We start from the raw sequence: 20,908 nt of genomic DNA on the forward strand, positions 1-20,908 counted from the left end.
GATAAATTACTGGAGGTTGCTTTTGTGTTGACAAGCCACATATGCAGTGTGTCAACATAAAAAAATCTTAAACAGAAAATCACAAAAAGGAAAAATCCAAAAACTATTTTTATCAATATTTTCAGTTACAAATTTGAGTCAATCATAGGCTTTCAATTCAAATGGGGGTTGAGTTTAGATATCCCAGAATTTTAACTATAGTTTAGAACCACTACTTGATGTAAGATACTTTTATCGAACCCAATAAGGCCCTTCTTATATAAAATCTATTAAAATATCATTGTTTATGGATACAATCAATTTTTGACTTCTGTTTCAAGTGATGATCCACGACGTCTAATATTTATTTCATTTAATACTCTTGATCAAGCGACAGATACCATTCCATGACTGTCAAAAGTAGCTATTATATTTTTGAAGTAATTTCTAGTGATAAAATGATTTCTGGGAATCGGTATCAGGAAAATAATGTGCGATTATTATTTATTACTTTGCTAGGCTATGAAAAAAAAAGAAAAAAAAAAAAAAAAAATAGTATCCTTCAAAATTAAGGACTTTTGCTTTTTTACAAGAAATTTTTATTTACAAAAAATTTTATATTTAAAATTGACTAAAATTTTCAAATTTTTTTTCCAAAAAATTTAATTTTATGAGAATAAGTATGTATTTTAACAAATTTTCCTCAAATATTGGATATGTTCAAAAAAATATAAAAATATTAGACAATTAATTTTTGAAATTAGTTCCCCATCTTTTTTTTTTGAGAACCACTATGAATTTTTAAATAATTTTGGATTTTTTTTTATTATTTTTAGAACAAATATGTATTTTGGAAATTTTCCTTCGAAAATTGAATTTGTGAGAATAGCCATGGGTTTTTGAAGAGTTTCTGAATGAAATTAATTTTTCTGTAATATTTGTAGATTCTTGGAAATAAGTCAAATTTCAATTTGATATTTGAAATTTTTCAAATTATTTTCTAAAACAATTTCTCTGAAAAAACTTTTTCAGAAAAATTCAAAAAAATATGCCCCTTCTAAAATATTATCCTGTGGATGGCCTTGATAGCATAATTTACGAATTTGAATTGAATATATTTTTTCCATCAATGTATTGAATGCACAAGTAAATCAAAATTACATTAATTTTCCAATACAAATTGACCATGAAGTGATTAAGGATACAAATATTATCCACACGCAATATTGGAAGAAAAAAAAAATCTAGTTTGATTTTGTGTGAAAATGCTCTTTATCTAACAATAAATATATTCAAAGAATGCATTTATTTGACAATTTCTTTTTTAGAATCATTTTTTAAAAATATATTTAATACCCAATAGTATTTACTTAAGGAAGTTTTAATTAAATATAAATAAGAGTTTATCTAATTTAATTTAAAAAAAAAAAAAAGAATATGAACATTGTTGATTTTGAGTTAGGATTGGAATAACGAAATGTGATGTGTCAACATTGAAATAATCTTAAACAAAATAAAGAAAACCCCAATTTATTTGTTCGCAGCATATTTACACAGAGCTCAATATTTAAAAGACAATTTTGTGTCAATATTAGCTTATTATTGAAAGTTGTGGTTGAATATTGTTACATTTCTTTAATTTTTAAAATACAAACAATCATTTTTTTAATTCATTTTCATAATTTGAAATTTGCAAAATTATTTGTACATGAATTACTTCAGAAATAATGATGCAAAAGTTAGTGCCAATAAATCAGGTACTATGTAAAAATTCTAAGTTGGTGCAGTTTATTCAAAATAATATTTGAAACCGGATATATTCCGGGAAAACCAAGTTTTCCAAGACCTTTGCGGACTTCTCATTAATGAATTACCTAATATACTAATTATATACAATTTTAAAAATAAAACATGTTCATTATTCTATTTTTTTTTCCAATTATATTATCCAATTAAAATCTCTAAATAAAAATTAATTAAGAGAGACATAAAATGTCCAAGTATCGTCTATCTAATATTATTTCAAAAACTGTTCAGAGCAAAACTTTAAATGTGCTAATATCGTTATGCTATAAAATCAAAACTGTTTTTATTTTAACAATTTTTTTTATTGTTTTTCAAAAGAGGATGCTGTCCTGTCGAACCTTTCAAAAAAATATATACATGCCAATATTTAATAGACTTATTTGAGGCAATTATAGGCTTAGTATTCAAATTTGTGGGAAGGGTGTAGACTCCCTAGAATTCCAGCTGTAGTTTGCAACTATTATTACTTATGTTGGGCCCAATATGATCCCCTTTCGAATACAATAAATCAGTTTGTCTACTGTAAGGACATTGTCCAACACAGCCAAATGGTTATTAGTTATAATTTGATAATAGAGATGGATAATAGAGCTCAATTTTGAGAAATATAATTCTATCAAATTTTTGTGTTGATGGGTCACATCTTGGCTTAAATTATGTGAGTTCATTGATATTGAAGATTCACATAAAAGGGATTGCTGGGTACTTATGTATAAGTCCTTATTGGAGTAGAATTGAGGATCCAAATTTACTAATTTTTGTTGAAATTGAATCACAGATACGAAATACATTTCTGTTTGCATTTAGTGTATGTATATACAATAAAGCTTTTTTTTTTAAATTGTAAGAATAAATATAAATTGAAAACCAGTAACCTCATTTAAAAGAAAAAATAGATTTGGAATTTACAAGTGAAAATCTATTTGTGGATCACTGAAACAAAGACACTCCTGAACTTAAATCAAGAAAACTCGAAAATCTTAATTTTTTGTATAATATTTACAACTTTACATTACTAAAACATATTTCCCTGAATTTTAAGCTTTTTTTTCTGTTGTGTGAAGATACTGGGTGGTTCATTGAGATCTAAACACTTATTAATTCAGTAATAAATGATGGTCGAATGATGGAAATTTATTCCTATTTCGATATATTAAAGCATAAAAATTAATTACAAAATGAAATATATCTCAGTTCACTAGTTTTCGACCAAGTCGAGAAATCGACACTTGAATGGGATCGAATAATCTCCATTTGCACACTCCAAGCAGTTGAGAATCTCGATGACCACTGTTTGCGGCTTCAGCAACGTTGGAGAGGGAAAAACACTCTGTCAAAAAGCCCAAATTGGACCAAGAGAAGTTAAAGAAAACAACCCATGCTAATCCGCTCAAGTCAAAGAGGTTTTACGCCAGACTGTCTAAAGAGCTATGAAAAAAAGTGGTTTAAATGTGGCTTGTGAGAGTGAAGAACACATTTTTGAGACCAACAAAGTAAGAAACCCGTCTCCTCTGTTCCAAGACTATTTTGAGCTATTTTGAACTCTTTTTTAACTTTTTGGATCATGTATTGGGATACATCATCCCTAATGACAACCCCCTTGACTTGCATGTCGAGGGGAAGTCTTGGAGTATCCGTGATCCAAACACCAAGGCCCTCAAAGCCACTGTCAGACAGCACTGGAACAGCATGAGAGAGGATTATATTTGCAGCAGTTACTAGGTCTTCCGTCCCCCCTTGAAAGCCATCATTGCCGCTTAGGGTGACTATGTCAATGATTAAGAGAGATGGAACACACATTTATTTATAGAGTTAATTTTGTTGAAATTTTATTTTTAATAAATAAATTATATCTTGTTCAACTTTAAAATTCAAAGTGCTCAGATTTTAATGCTTTACTCGGTATCTAAAATTTTTAAACTATAGTTTAAAAATTTTTATTTGGTTAAAATATGCCCCAATTTGGCCCCTTTCAAATAAAATCTATAAATTTGTCATTATTTTATTCAGACGATTAAATTTGGCTAAATTATTTTCAATTTTCGGCGCACCCAAAGGGTTAACAAGAATGATTTGCTATTCTCCATTAATTAATTGTGACATTCAATGCAAAGTGTAGTAAGAAATTCCATTCCAAGCACCCAGAGCTTCTGGGGCGTCATCAAAGACGTGTGCAGCCTGGTGTTGTCTTGATGATGTCTTTTTGTCTGTTATACACCAATGCTGGGTACTTTTGTTCGATTGCCAGCTTCAACCGGTAGAAATGTTCAGAGTAAATGATAAAATTGAGAGAGAACAAAGAATATATCTCTTTCGAGCCACATTTGTACAACACGAACTAAAAGAGTATGAACCCTTTATAAATTGCAAATTTTCTTAGTTGTAAAAATATAAATTATGGCAGAGCCCTTCCGGTGAAACCTCCATACTAGGCGGTTTATAATTCACGCCTCCACTGGTCAAGCGCAGTACTGTCCGAAAAGCCTTTGTAGTATACATTTACACCTTTACAACTCTATATCGTATGATCCAATGTGACTAATAATGAACAGTGTATACTTAATAAAATAAAAGTGCTGGAAATACTAGATTTATTTTTCCCATAGCGAATATTTACGCTTTAAAATTCTTTTAGTACTTTTCTAACTTTGAATTTCATCTACATATGTGGTGCTGTCTGAGCCCATATTTAGAACTCAAGAGTGCAGTCCTGTCCAGTTGAGTCTTGGTCCCATACAGGTCAGTCCTACAACTTATAATGTTTGGTCCTTGATGACGTCACACTTTTTTCTTTCTTTTTTTTCATCAGTTCTAGGACTGTAAGTCAAAAGGACTTGTCCTAAAGACTTTTATCAACTTTCTTTTTCATCAGTTCTAGAACTGATGAAAGGGTTTGAAAGTCTAGAAGATCGGTCCTAAGATTAGACTGGACCTAATAAAGAAGGATTGTCAAACAAATTTTAATACATTTATTACTTTTAATATCACTGTTGGTCCAAATAAATAGATATTACGCCAAATATGGGCCCTTCAAACAAAAAAATCTATTTCTCATTTTTTGCATTGTTTAAGCGTTGTTTAATTATCTCATAACATTGGCTGTAAGAATCCGGAAATCTGAAACGCCGGATTGCCTTGTAACACACTGCGTATATCTTTTGTTCCATTTGGTACCATGATGTGCCTACGAAGTTTAACTTTACTTTTTATCTATTTTTTCTTTAAATCAGCAAATTCAACAATATTTATTTCAGTTTTTATATTTTTTTTATGAGTAAATTTTGACAAACTTTGAATGTTATTTTTATCACCTTTTCATACCTAGAACATATATCTATCAAGTAATAAAACCAGATTTCTTTTATTTTCATTGTTTGATTTTATTTTTTATTTTGGAAGGAGGGGGGTACTTTTGCAAATATATTTTACCATCTTAAATATCTAATATATATTAGGTTCGTTGGTATAGTTGTAAATTTGAGGTAGAGGATGAATTGAAGGAAGGCCACACTTTTTCCTGATGATTTTTTGTAGAGATGTGTCGTGAGCAAAGCTCGTTAATGGGTAATTGAGCTTTATAAACTAAAGAAATGAAAAGACACATAAAACGTGAGTATTTACTTGCCACTCGTCTCAACTTATGATTCCATCATCTTCTTTATCGATTACATTATATTATCTAAAACTTTAGTTTTGTTATTCGTGTGTGTTTTTTAGGTGACCCCCTTCCTTGAAATTGGTAATCTAAAAAATGAATGTTCTATTCCTTTTCAGTGGTCATTATTTTTTAATTCCTGAGTAATGACCTGATTTTTCTACTTTATTAAGTTATATTCAAAACCTGATTGAACATTGGTGTATGCTCATAAAAGATGAAGAATAACCTTAAAAATTAGTTGCAGAGTGATTGTCCCGTTTGGACTCTGAATAGAATTGAGGATCGACATCATTGTAGTTCTTGTTCAACCTCATTATAGCCAAGCCGATCTCCTTCAAAACGTTCTTTAATTTTGAGGGTTAACATGTTGATTTTCGATTTCTTTGTTTCAACACCTCCAAAATACAAACAATTTTCATTCCTATTCTGACTTTCTTTCTATGTGAAATTTAGAACTTATCTTTTCCCATATAGTACACTTTTTAGAAGTATATTAATTCTTGAGCAGTGTCTACTCTTAGGCCTAGACTAGAGTTTTCCAAATATCTTCTGTATCTCTGTCATTTGGATTCAAAAAGTTTAGCGTCCAGACGAGGAAGAAATTTGTTTAATCCCAGCTGGTTAAGAATGTTGATGTATATCTAATGATGTAACTAGTTGTTGTACCCGACATCACCTGGAGTAGTTATGCGTCGACTAACAGACACACTATGAATTAATAATATAAAAGATAACTCTCAAAATAGTTTGTTGAACTAAATACCATTTTATTCTGTTGGTCCTGAATACAAGACTCCTTTTTTTTTCTTTATACCGAACAAGTATATGATAAACATCAGGGATCACTATACACAATTCACTCTGTATAATCGCTGGATGCTACGTTGCTAAATGACTGCAAGATTTATATTATTAAATATTAGATCAAAAACGCCGTCATTCGGTTTAAAGATTCATACATACATTAAAATAGATTACAGAACGATTATTTAACTCCATTTTTCCTCTTTTCGTATTAATATTAAGGGTTTAATGGAAGCCGTTTAAAAACGATTATTTTTCTAGAATCATTATTCATTATTATGCATTCATAGTAATAAGCATCTGTGCCACCAAAAATATATTGGTTATGCCCCGACTAAAGTAAAAGATGTATGTGTTGATTATATAACCTATTGGACTAAGTTATGACCACAATTCAATTAAGTTAATCTCTTGAAAATAAATTAGGGGTCAATACATTGAAATGACAGGTTTTGAATCCTTTTTTTAATATATAATTTTTGATTGGTGAGTTTGTTAAGGAGCAAAATATGCAAAGGTAAGTAATGAGTAAAGCTCGTAATTTTGACAAAGGATTTTTTTATAAGCTCAAAAGTACTCGAGCTGGCAAATTCAACTCTATTTTTTTGAAAAAAAATCTCAGAAATAGTTCTGAAAATTAAATTAACAAATTCAAGTTAATAATTATGGAAAAACGTAGTTCAATGGACAACGTGCTCATGTGGAATTATTCTTTTGAACTGAATGTACGTAGGTTTGGGCCCCGATCATTTCTAGAGAAGGAAATATACTTTACTTATATGGCCTTCAAAGAAGATTCCTTGGCCAGGTGGAGTAAATGTTTACTTATAATGAATCAGTTCAACGCCATAGATCATTTAAAGGAACATTTAAAAAAAATAATTAAATATAAATTAAGTTAAATATATGAAAAAGTGTTTTTAAATAACATATTGGACATACTTCGAACAAATTGGTGATGGAAATTCAACTGTTGAATTAGAAGTATATGAAATATGATTTATAAAACACTCTTTTATATATTCAAACAAAGAATTACTTCCAACAGTTTTGCTCCAAGCCTTTGATATAACCCCATCAGGTCTAGCACATATTAAAAGAAAAAAGGGCATTAAAGTTTGTTCAAACATGCAAAAAAATAAGATAATTTTATTATTTTTAATCTTTCAATCCTTACATTTATATGTATGAACATAAGTTAATTATAGTTTACAATTTATCAAAAAAATATATAGGTTTCAGATATATTGTTTCTCAACCTTTGTTGTATCACCCAACCTTTTATATTAAAAAGAAATAGGGAAAAAGTCATATTATTATTGACTCCTTTGTTTAAAGTATGTAAAGAAGATGTGAACGATGTAATTATTATTCAATTATTGTATAGAAGTGTTCACCTCTTAGTGAGAATTAATTGTAATTCAACCAATTTACGTGTTAGCGAGGTAACTCTGTGTCAAAGAGACTATGTTTTTCATGATATTCTCTTTGGTAGGCTTTTACAATTTTCACTATTTGAGCATCCCTAGAAAGGTTAATTAGTTGAAAGGACTGACAGTTCAGAAACAGTCCGGTATAGTCACAAAATCCATATATATTATTATTGTATTGTTTTTTTTTATATTGAAAACTGATTTAATTGAGAAATGAAACTGTGGAATCTAATTTTCATTTTTAATAATTTTTTTAGTGACCAATTTAAGTATAAACATCTCCAGATATATTGAAAATCTTTAAAGCCTAATAATGACGAACCAAATAGGGGTAAAACTTCTCTTTTTTTTTTATTACTTGGAACCATCTTTGATCTTGTTCTCTTTCTGTTTTTGCACTTTTAATTTACATTCCCTGGACAGAGCAGCCCAAGGAAAAAATCACATCTTCCAACAATCAGTGCACCTACCCACAAGGCCAAAAAAGTGCAAAATGTCTCACACACAAAATGTATTTACGTTTGGAGCCCAATTTTGTACCTTGTAAAGAGCCCAGACTTGAATCCATGCGATTTCTACCCCAAGGGGCGCGCCAACCATGAGGACAGGCCTTTGGATTCCCCAAAGAAGTATATTACTCTTAAAATGGTTAAGCTGGATCCACACGATCCACACGGTTCTATCAAAGTTTCTAGCCCCCTGTATTCGATGTTATCAAGAAAGGAAGATATCATTTTAAATATTTTAATTTTATTAATTGAAGCCTTCAAATAATAATACAAATATGGTTCTACCCGATCTAGTTTGTTTGTTATAATCCTTTAAAGAATTTCCATTTCATCTGAGCCACCATGTTTAGAAGATGTTTTAATTTTTATGAAAATATTTTTCATCTGCAAGTTGAAGCATATTACCCATTTATAGTTAGCAGCTTATTATTCACTGATATATATATATATAGATTGGACGTTTTCTTCATATAGAAGTCATACTTAACCCCTCCAATCAATATCTTAGATACTATTGGGCTTTCTAAATGAATTAGAGGGTCCTAATTGGATTAGTAAAATCATTTCTTTTTTGTCTTCCTTATTTTTCTCATTCCAACTTTACATAAAGCTTTATAAAAAGGCCTGAGTACTCATCTCCAAATTTACATTTTTACAACATAACTAGCATCATCATCATATCTCATCTATAGAAACAGTCGAGGCTGAATTTCAAATGAGATCAATTATAACCAATTTTTTGGTCCCAAAATGTAGTCTGATGTTTTTTGATCTCAATCTATGGACCGATTTTCTCTCCATTTCTGATTTATGAATCGTAAAAATATGACGTAATTGCATGGCCATGCTTATAATTTTGATACATAGCTGACGTGATCAACAACTCATCTAAAGAAAAGGTATAGACCAAATTTTTAATGACACCAATCCGGACGGTCTTTTTTGTAAAACAAATCACATTGTTATATATTTTGTATTAGGCAACCTTTCATTCGAAGAAGAAAGACAGGGGAAAAATGCGCAAAATCAGTGTGTGATAAGCCAAATCTTGAAAAAGTATTTCCAATTTTAAGAATAATTATTCGATATTTGTCTAGAACTGTTGACAGCTGAAGAAAAAACTGCTCAGAATTCAAACAATTAACGTGCAGACCCCTGATTAGTAGAAAATGAGCAGAAACTTTGACAGCTAACACAAAAATAGAGAGTCTATTTTTGTGTTAGTGTGGTAATACCTATAAGATAGAGATCCAATTAATTTTTGGGACCAACTTTTAAGGGTAAATTAAGAAATCAAAAAAGGGGTTTTAGCTATTTTCTAGTAAATTCAATATGGTCGATATTTATAGCAATTTCTTGGATTTCTAAATAAAATAGAAAAAAGCTTTAGAATATGTTATTTTGATGGTAAATTGAGGGAAAATATCTCTTGAGAAAATAATTATGAAAAATATTATCAAATAAATAGCTTTTATAAGAAATATAAAAGTTGACTTTCTATAATTTTCTTGTAATAACGGAAATATTAGATGAAAATGTTGTTCATTCCTGTACTATAAAATGTATGTAATTATTAGGTAATCGTTATTTTATAGAAAAAACCTAACTAGTCAAGTACATATTTCCACGTATTAAATAACGCACTGACAGCTACATTTATAAACAGTCATTATTTCACAATTTTTATCAATTAGTCGCTAATGTCAAATAATTAGATTGATAGTAAAAGATATTTTTTCCATTGATGTTGAACTCCTTGGCAATCAAAACATGCTTACGTTCGAAATCGATCATTTCTAATATTTTATCCGTATTTTTTACAAGTGGCCTTCTAGAGCGTAGTGCATCTTTGACCTCAAAATTACTGGAACGGAATCAACGAAACCAAGTTACCGCGTGAATGGCTGTGACAGTATCACGATCATAAACACTATTCACATTTTGAGCTGTCTGACATATTGATTTACCCTTTATCTAAGAAAAACTGTAAAATATGACATTGTTCTCGTTGATGGTCCATCTTTGACGTACACTCAAACAATACTGAGTCAAACTATCACACAAACTGTCTTATAAGTTTTTTTAGTATCAAATCATATCCGGCCCAAAACCATTGAGACATTATGGGATAATTGATTTATTTTTACTACACCTAATAGATAAATTTAGAATACCCTTCTAAAAACAGCTGATGCAAACTTTGGCAACATCAGCGCCCTCAAAAATAACTTTGTTATTTTATGTATTCTTTATGGTCTTTTACCACCCCTAGAAAAAAAAAAGTTACAATGGAAAACAAATTTATATTTTAACAGATTTAAAATGGACTTTCTAAATTTGCAGCTAAAAGAAAAAAATAAATAAACTTAATTACGTTATTTCTTTGTCTTCTTCATGCCCTATTAGTAGGAATAATTAAATTTCACTCTCATTTTGTTTTGTCATAAGTTACTCAGCATCTCATGAAGGTGAGAACATAATAGAATTAAGTATTTTAGACGAATCAATAGAAATAAAAGTTTTTTTGTCTTTTATTTAACAACCAAAATGGTTTTTCTTTTTTTAAATAATATATTTTCTGCGATTTGTAAAAAACAAAAGCCAAATGAAAGCTGAATCAAATAAAAAAATATTCTTATTCAATATAATTGCGTCGATAACGACCTCGACGTTACTTAGGAGATGGGAGCAAATCTGTATGACGGTCTCCTTTGGTATATTCCGGAATTCCTCCCCGATCCTAGAAATCAGCTCAGATTGTCTGTTGTAGGAGGATCTGTTGATGTGTCGCTCAACTTATGGGGAGCAAGTCAACGTTCCCTTGTTGCCAGACAAATGGCCTCCAAACTACAAATTTATCTAATCAAGAGCTTCACATGATCTTCAAGGACATTTATGTACTAATTACAATTACTTTGAGATCACTGGAGGAAAATAGGGTGGCATCACCTAATCTTCTGAGCTTATGGCAATAAGGATAGCCGTAAATTTCGTCTGTTTCGCTTTTGGTACATACAATGGACTGAATACCATTGCCCAACCATCTATTGTTCTTCTGTTTTTTTATTTATTTTTAGCTTGCAAAAGTTAATCTCCTCAGAAAAAAAACAAATCATAGATGGTTAAAGAAGGTTTTTAACTTGTTCAGCAAACCCTTGGAATTGTTGAGTCAGAAGTAGATCTCTTCTCATCATGTATGACTTGTACGCAAATAATCTGTCACACATTTCTTAATCAGCATTTCCCCCCCCCCCAAAAAAAAAATGAATTTTTGCTTTTTACTATAATTTTTATTGACTGAATGAGAAAAGGGCAATTTTTTTACGCTGGCAAATTATACAGCTGAGCAAATAATTTTTGTGAATAGCCGTAGATTTTTATCAACCCAATTTACTTTTTTGTAAATAACAATGGACTTTTGGAAAAGAAGAAAAAAAATCTAAAGTTTGAAAAATCTTTTACAAAAAAATTAATTTTACACATGGATTCCAAAAAATTTAATTTTTTAAACTTTATATACATATTTTCTTCCAAAAAAGCAAAATCATTTAAAAATCATTTTACGACTTCCCCCCCTCCCTCACTATAATCCTGCAAACGACACTGAAACTCTTCTAAATCCTATCTAATTCTCTAGACAAGGAACTGGTAGATCTTTTGGTCCTCTCTTGCAATCCTTTCTAGGCAGGACGCTGCTTTTTTCACGATTCTGGAATAAATGCTTAATTGATATATACCTTTTTTTTAAACTATGGCAAAATACTTATGTCTATCCACCAAAAGATGAAATAATGTAGTAGGTGCTCAAATTAAACAACAGCTGCTTATTCTACATATGTTATATGACTATTTGTTTTTAACAAAGGCAAATTATTCATTTTCGAGAATGCCTCATTAATTTTATATTTGTTTGTTAAGAGTTTTGCTAAATGAAGAATAAAATAATGAGAGAAAGCCGTGATTTAAACAGAATAAATTAACAAATATACTAAATATTTACTGCAAATTTTTTTTGACTGGTTTTTTCTGCATCCAATAATGCTTTTAAGGACAATATAATCATTTTAATATATGTATAAATATAACTATACTCCTCATCTTCTGCAAATATACTTTTTTTTTTTTTTTTTTTTTGCAATATCAATCAGAAGAAGAAAATAAATGGCTACTAATAGATACATAAGAGGGAGTCTTCTTCACATTACCCTTAATGAGACTCCCAGATTTTTCATATATGTTGATCATTTCAACACGTCAATTTTCACTTATATTTTAAATCTTTCAAACTTTATAGAAAGCTTTCTTTTTTCATTGGTTGAGTAGGAGAGAAAGGTCGAATTGATTGCTGGGAGTTATTAGGAATTGTCAAACAGGCTAACATAGCTTTAAAAATATATAGAAAATAAAATTTACTCAAGAATTCTTTAGTGTTACTCCCCGTTTTTCATAGCACACTCAAACGCAGTTCCTCAATACATAGATTTTCTTTTCTCAAGAAAGAATAAGATGGGAAAAAAATAATCAATCAATAATGACATGATGAACCAAAGAGTGATTTTTGTACCTAGAGCACCATCGGTCTAAACTACACACGCTTGTTGTTAAAATTGAGGCTTTCACTCATATTTTATAGTAACGAAAGGTGCATAATAGGATTACCCATAACTTTGTCCGGACAAATTCGCGATTGCCACTTTGCCGGTAAAAATAATAAACATATATGGCAAAGTGTCCGTTCGTCAATGAAGTCATTCGGCAAGGTGTCTATTTGGCAATATGGCTTTTGGAAATAAGGTTATTGTCAAATTGTCCTAGAACCGAGCAACATAGTGTACCCTATTTACATGATCGATGATGTATGGAAAGAACATTCAAAACTTTATTAATATGACTATATTATTATTTCCTAGATCAAAAATTATGGGGATATACATCAAGCAACTATTTAAATCAGTGCACTTTTTATTCACACTCGATACTGCATGCAAAACGCTAGCAAGATTTATTAGTATGACAACCCTGTTATTTCTTGGATCAAATATGACTACACATAATCCAAACAAATAAACATTACTTTACTAATATAGATTATTTAATTAAAAAAGTTTTTTTATTAACAATAATACCCATGTTCAATGTACGATTACCCTAGTCTACTTGATTTGCAAAAAATATACCAGACCCCATTTTGAGTAGAACGGAAAAAGAATGTTCAGATGGAATATGATTAGTCCATATTTATATAAGTGATAATTACTTTTTTTGAATTGATAAAATCCATAATATATGATACATGTCCGTTGTGATTTACGAATATTTCCTTACAGACTCACATAGGATTAGTTTTGTATACCCATAACTCTTTTAATATTATATTAAAAGCCTTTACATTTGTATTTATTCATAAATATGATAGCTAAAATCTTTTCATATAAATATTACGTTGGCCAATATAAATATATTCACATATATATATATATATATACAACAAGAAATTTTAATCCTGTCCTATTTAAAATGCAGCATAATTATGTATATAATAACATATTACTTCGTTTAAATATGAAAAACAATTAATTATGAAATGACCATGACGTATCAAATGAGGCAAAATCATTGACAGCTGAAAACAAAATACGTTCTGTATTTTTGTGAAAGAGAGGTAACGTCGTAATAAAAGATTTGTGATGCGTCCATTTTAAAAGAATCTACAACAAAAATAAAGAAAAATAGAAAAAACCAAATTCAGAATTAATGATGAGCCAGAGGCAAAGCTTGTAAAATTGGTACTCGAGTATTACACAATAAACAAAAAAATATAAAAAAAACATCTGCTCCTGTACCTTAAAGGCAAGTATTTACTCGTACCCCGAGTTACCTTAACAAATTAATTAATTTCATTTTAAAAATTTAAGCCAAGCCTTGTACTAAAAATAATATGATTTTTTGTGTTTACAAAGAAATAAATTTTAATTATTTTTTGGCTTTGATGTTCATTTAGAAACATGTAAAACACGAATTTTTACTCTTCTCTTGATAGTATTTTCAAATCCATCGTCATGATAAAAAGAACTCAATGCTTGATAATAAATGTGCATTTATAATTTGATGGCTTTTTAATCTTTTTGAAGTGATGGAGGAGAAGCCTTTGTATTTTAACAAAAGGTAGTCAACAAAGTATTTTGTACCTTGAGATACGACGCTAATTACGTACATATGATATTAACACAAGTTAATAAATAATTGTTATTCTAAGTAGTTTTCTGCAAAAAACAAATTTTACCGCTAAAGTATAGAAGATAACTCCTCAAAATATCATCAGTGTTACTTTTCTGTTGGTATATGCAAACTCAAAAGTAACTCCTGAATACTTATAGTAATTCATATGACGTGTTTTGTCCAAAAAATAATGAAATAATAAGGATTTTGATAGTTTTGGATATGTAATTTGGTCTCGAAAACGCTCACTAACAAAACAGTGCTCCCTGAGTTATATATATATATAAAGAACCTGAAAGAGTTAATTTATTTTTTTCATACCAGCCTTTATATTTTACTCAAATTTTAGCATACATAAACAATGGATAGGAATTATGATATATATAATATATCAATGACAATGACAATATATCAAAGAACAATGAGGAAAAAAAAATAATAAAAATAGTGCTCCATACTCGATGTTACAAGCACACGAATACAATATTTCATCATTAACATTGGTATTTCCTAGATGATAAATGAAAATAATAATAATAAGATGAAATTTCTTGCATTGACGCCTACAGTAATAGTGTATGGGTCAAAATGACCCAAGGGCTTTATATGTAACAAAGATGTTTTACTCATCAATTTCAATAATCAACTGTCGTTTTAATTAGATAGACATAAAACGAACAAATAATTAGCGAAGGAGATACAGTTTTATAAAATAGGGGCTTGTCAGTAACAATTTTATTGAATTGAAATTAAAAAATGGGTCAAAATGACCCAAAGAACGTACAAGGATTAATACGACAACATTGTTATTTGTAACATGTGAATAATATACATCAGGGAGAATAATATATATATTTAACCTTCTATACATACTTACTCAATGTTAGACGCTAAACGACTGCAACATCTACATTGACTACATTGCACCATTGGTCTTAGATCAAGGATGCCTTTATTTAGTTCAAGGATCAATAAAAACATACCCACAGATAAACTTTGCATATTAAACCTTCCATTAGTGCGCATTCTTCTTTTGACGTAGTTAATGAACTTTGATTTAACCAAATATTAAGCAAATTTTATATCTTGATACATAGTTGACATAAACTCAAAATTACACTAATTAATCATTACAACATTAGATTTGGCAATCATAAGATATAATTTGGGATTATTATTGTTAAAATATTATAATATAATTCTCGATAAAAACTAGTATCATATATCAATTACTTTTAAACAACTTTTAGTACTAAAAATTTATTGGTTAACTTTGAGTGTGACAAATGGGATAACAGCTGATATTACACTTGTAGCAATGCATCCATTTTAAGTTGAAAAAAGGGGTATTTACAACCCAAAAGAACTACTTAAAAGGGAACAAATTAATCAAATTTAACCAACGCTGATTAGAAATTGTAAAATTTCAAATAGTTCCAAGAAAATACATTTTACGACAACAAAAAGTTGTATTTATTCTGTAAAATGTTTCAAGAGCATATTAATGCTATTTCCATCATTAAAATCCTTTTTAAACAGTTTTAAAACAATTTAATCAAAAATAGGGTGCAGAAATCCCAGTTCACTTAGAAAAGGTTAATATAGATATTTCATTATCACAGGATTTTAGAAAATCAGCACTTAACCTAGATAAGTTTCTGCTTTAAAAAATACATATAAATCGATATTGCTGTAATACAAATTGTCTACTCATATCTAATTACTGCTTCTTCATTATCTCCGAATATGTATGTGTGTCGTCTTGGAAACCAACAGGCTTTTGAAATCCCTTTTATATGAGAATAAATCCTTTTATATAGCCATAGGAACGAAATTAAAAAGTGAAAAGAAAGTCAATCATAAAAAATTAGATTTCCTTCATTTTTATTTTCTTCGAAAAAGGTAACATGTTGCAAGGGCTGGAGATTAAAATACATTTGTCAATATACAAATTTTGGTGGTCACTTTTAGAGATAAAAGATAAACTCTTTCAAAATATTGGCAAGATTTTAATTTATTTTTATTTTCAGTATTATATTTAGATGAATTCAGTTTGTCATTTTACCTTGTTTATCCATAAAATGATACTGCAATACAGACCAAGTTTCAACGGATCCAAGAACCTTAAGTGATTTTCCAGGATTGATTTGGACCAATATTTTAGTCCAGAAGGCAATTACAGACACTCTTTACGAAATTTAATTGTTTTTAAAACCTGGGTCATTTTTTTTATGTTAATCTATTTAGAGATTTTCTCTCAACTTCTGATTAATGAGTGTACAAATAGGATTTATACAAGTCATTTAACTTTCTATGGGGTCATTGTTGGTTGGAGTTCACAGTTTAGAATCACAGCTGATGTAATCAATAAGTTATGTATGGAATCGGTCTAGACCAAATTTTATATGAGACGGATTCAAACCAATTTTTTAAGACCCATGTAGATATAATTTTTATTTGAGACTGATTCAACCGAACATTTGTAAATGTGATGTTTCTAGAACTTTTGGATACCAATTAATAATGGATGATTGTATAAAGATCTCAGTAATAAAGAGATTACTTCAGAGGAGCGATCCATGTTGCTTTGATATTTATAGATTTATTTGAAGAGCCGAAGAGTTACTATATTACATGAAAAGGAAGTTACAGCTGTTTTCAGTAGCTAAAATAAAATATACAAAGACAGGGGTTACTCATAGGACTCCACAAATGAAGGTGTCATAGACGATCCAAAAAATAAATTCATTTAATTCGAAATAGGTAGTGACAAGACTTGGTCCAAGACCGAATTATTTTCAGGTTTAGTCTTAAGTGATTTAATCTAAAACAATTATTACTGATATTTCGCTGCAGACCACGATCTCAGATATAAGATCAAAGTTGGATCATCCTCAAATTTTGGACCAATATGAGACTAGAATCTCAGAAAGTAGAATAACATTTAATTTTTCAAATTTTCGAACGATGTTTTTGCTCTAAATTTATAGGCGGATTTTTTCCCAATTCCTGATCTATGAGTTGTCCAAGTTTGATTTATGTGACACATTTAATTTCATGTGACATATTTGTAGGTATTTGTTCAATGTTTTGAACCGCACATGACGTCATCAACAATTCATCTTAAGAAACAGTCGAGAGCAAATTTTATATGAGACCGGTCCAGACGAAACTTTTTTAAAGAACCAAAATAGTTCAGTTAAATAGTTAAATGTGATATTTTTTGACTTTCTGAAGAAATATACTGATATTATTTAAATTTCAGTCTTTATTGGTTTAGAAAAAAAAAAAAAATTATGAAACTATAATTTTATAATTGAATTTTTATTCATAACATTAAAGTGTAGTTACAAAAATTTAGAAAATATATCTGCCCCAGAAAATTCATTATATTTTGATGGCTCAAACCAATTTATACCTTATTTAAAAGAAAATAAATGGATCCTTCAAATTATGTAACATGAGCGGGGATCAGATTTCTGGTTGACCCGTGAGATCAAGATGAAGTTGATTTTGCATTATTAACAGATACAAAATTAAACTGTATTCTAACCCACATGCAAAGATCTATCCGGCTTAAACAAGATACAAGGCTGTTACATATTTTCCCTAATACGTTTAAAACAGAATTTATGACACGTTGTGTTAAATTCTAAGCAAACATTGGCCGAAACGACATTTTGCAATTAAGCAATTAGCCGATAACATTTTACTGAAGATCAATTTGCAAAAAAGAAATTTGGGCCGGAGGATCATTTTTCCGAAAAATGATATTTAATTAAAATTAAAATGATATTATGATAAATAGTAATTTTGGCAAATTAATATATATAACTTATGCATAATACTTATTTATCATAATAAAATTTTAAATTGAATTGAAATATACAATCGTATACATCAATAAATTAAATATCATTTTTTGGCCAAAAGTCCTAAAGGTCCCTTGGCAAATTGTAATGCAGTAAAAAAAAAAATCCCCCAATTGTCCTAAAACCGTATTTAACATAAGTTTTTATGTCCTGATATAACTTCTAATCAAGAAAATTACATTATAATTTCAAAAAAGAAAATGAAGGAACAAAGCATCTTCTATCCCTCAAATTCTTCTTCTTCCACTTTCGACGACCCCAAAATTACCCTTAATACAAATTCTTCATTAACAACACTCAACAATGAAGCATGGAACAAGGGACAAAAAGATAAAGAATTCATTTAAAATTAATTATCCGGAAGGAAATCTCATTCTTCTTCTTAAAGAGATACTTTTGAAGAAGAACTAAGCAGGAGAAGGATAAATCTACTTAGAAAATTGTAAAATTACTCTTTTTTCATAATGAACCTTTCATTACAAATATATATATGAGAATATACTTGACCAGGTCGTAGTAAGAATAGAAGACATTCACAACGATAATAAATAAAATATGTTCTATACATATAACAACTGTCTTGAACAAAAATACAGAAAAAAAAATCTATATATACTCTCTGTTGCCTTGAGCTATTTAATCTCATGACATTTTGAATTAAAACCAAATTGCCGAAGCATATCTTGCATTAAAACCATATTGTCAAAGGATATCTTGCCTTAATTTATTAATAAATGAGGTATATACGTTGTAAATGTTTATTTTTTGTTGAAATTGATGCTCAAAATGGCAATATTTATAACTATAAAATGTTAATTTACTGTTAAAATAATTATAGAATTATGTTCTTGCCTCGTATTACGCTTGTTCGTTAATCCATGAGTATTTTCTAGTCTGAATAATCCGTCATGTCTATTGTTAACTACTAATGGGAGAAGTGACAAACCATTCTTTTATTGGAATAGTTCCTGTGTTAATATTTTTTTGTTTTTCTTATTATACTAATTTTATTACTTACTTCGTCTCTGGTTCGACTTAATTAAATAACGAGATTTGTTGACGTATGGATAAAAATTTAGGGACCTGATTACATCATTTTTCCAACAACAAAAAAAAACCTTTAATGTGTTTTATCATAACACATTACATATTTTGATTAAAAAAATGCAAAAAGGAATATCAATTTTAACCAAAAATAATAAAAATGACCTATAAATCTTATTTATTAATTTATTAAGGAAAAATATCTTGGAGGCAAAATGGCTTGAAGGTAAAATATCCTGAGGCAAAATGTTTTAAAGCGAAATTACTTTGCGCCATATTTTCCATACCAAACAAACAAAACACCCAATATCCCATAGACATACACAGACACATAGTCCGAAGACTGGACACGGCCAAAAATACCAGGACCGACACAACACTACTTGTTAGGATATTTTAAGCAAAAAAAACATATTCCCTAATAAGCAGACGCAAAATAATTTTCTTCATAAAACATTGTCCTTGAAAATTGTAAAAAAAAAAAAAATTGATATTCTCTGAATTAAATTATCACTTGTACATATATTTTGTAAAAAGATATGATTTTATATGGAAGAGGCTTCATAAACACGACTCAAACATTTAGTACATAACTTTTGACTGACTAAATTATGTATGTATAAGATATATACGTAAAACTATAAAGATGCTGACATGAATTTGTTCATCTCCTATATTGTTTGACTCCATTCATAGCTGCTACAAAAAGCTTAATGGTCTGGAAGAGAGAGAGAGAGGGAGAATTAAGAAATATAAATATTAGATACACTAGTATTTTCTTTCGTGTACAAGGTTATACCATGTTTATAAATTAAGAATAAGTAACAAAGATATATATTTTTTTAAATCGTCAAAATCTGCATTTTTGTGTATCGTTATAAAAATAACTTTCTTTTTTCATAAACAAGGACCACTATGACTGGAAGCATCATAGATTAATGATCCATCCCGAACTTGAGGATGAGTACCGTGCCTTTCACTGAGGCGAAGCTTTTATTACTATTTGCTTTGAACGCCCTTCTTAATGGAACGTGAGACTCCCCGCCGTCGCAATGGACGTGGCGATCTCTATTTAGATCATCAACATGCTTTCCAAGGACAGAACCAGGCATCAGTCAACAACCAACGAGAAAGCTCTTTTACAAATCCAGAGCTACTACCTCATCCCGCACCTAACCTACCTCATCCATCAACATCTTCCATTCAGTCTGACGGATCTCCCGTCAATCCAACAACGATGCAGTCATCAATAACAAATAATCAACTCACATCCAATGGAGGGAACAATGGCAATGCACCACCCATCAAGCTACCACGCATTGTCGTTCCCATTCCAAGAACTCAGCATGTTTATGCTCCCATGGCTCCATTAGGGGCCCTTAGTTTAGGACTTACCAAAAATAAAAAAGACTATGTGAATGATCAAGGGAGATTAGCACACGGTAAGGGAATTTTAAATGAGGAAATATTAGCATAAACACTTTTAATGGGACTTGAAGTTTAACTTAAAAGATGTTTGTGGCTTGAAGGTTTAATTATCAAATATTATTTAGAGAGGGGACCCTAAGCTTACAGATGCATTTA

General features: G+C 29.6%; 1 protein-coding gene across 6 annotated transcripts in view; it reads left to right on the forward strand.

Moving 5' to 3' along the window:
• LOC121126248 (band 7 protein AGAP004871) overlaps positions 1 to 20,908 on the forward strand; it is a 456,073-nt gene that overhangs the window by 359,562 nt on the left and 75,603 nt on the right. Inside the window, exon 2 of one of the 6 annotated variants that reach the window (XM_040721569.2) lies at positions 20,233 to 20,766. The exons of the other annotated variants lie outside the window; for them this stretch is intronic. Within the exon in view, the coding sequence (XP_040577503.1) occupies positions 20,349 to 20,766 (418 nt within the window). The 5' untranslated portion in view covers positions 20,233 to 20,348. The remainder of the gene's footprint in view (positions 1 to 20,232; positions 20,767 to 20,908) is intronic. 6 annotated transcript variants of the gene reach the window in all.

This window comes from Lepeophtheirus salmonis, chromosome 11 (genome assembly GCF_016086655.4).
Source record: "Lepeophtheirus salmonis chromosome 11, UVic_Lsal_1.4, whole genome shotgun sequence".
Classification (NCBI taxonomy): Eukaryota; Metazoa; Arthropoda; class Copepoda; order Siphonostomatoida; family Caligidae; genus Lepeophtheirus; species Lepeophtheirus salmonis.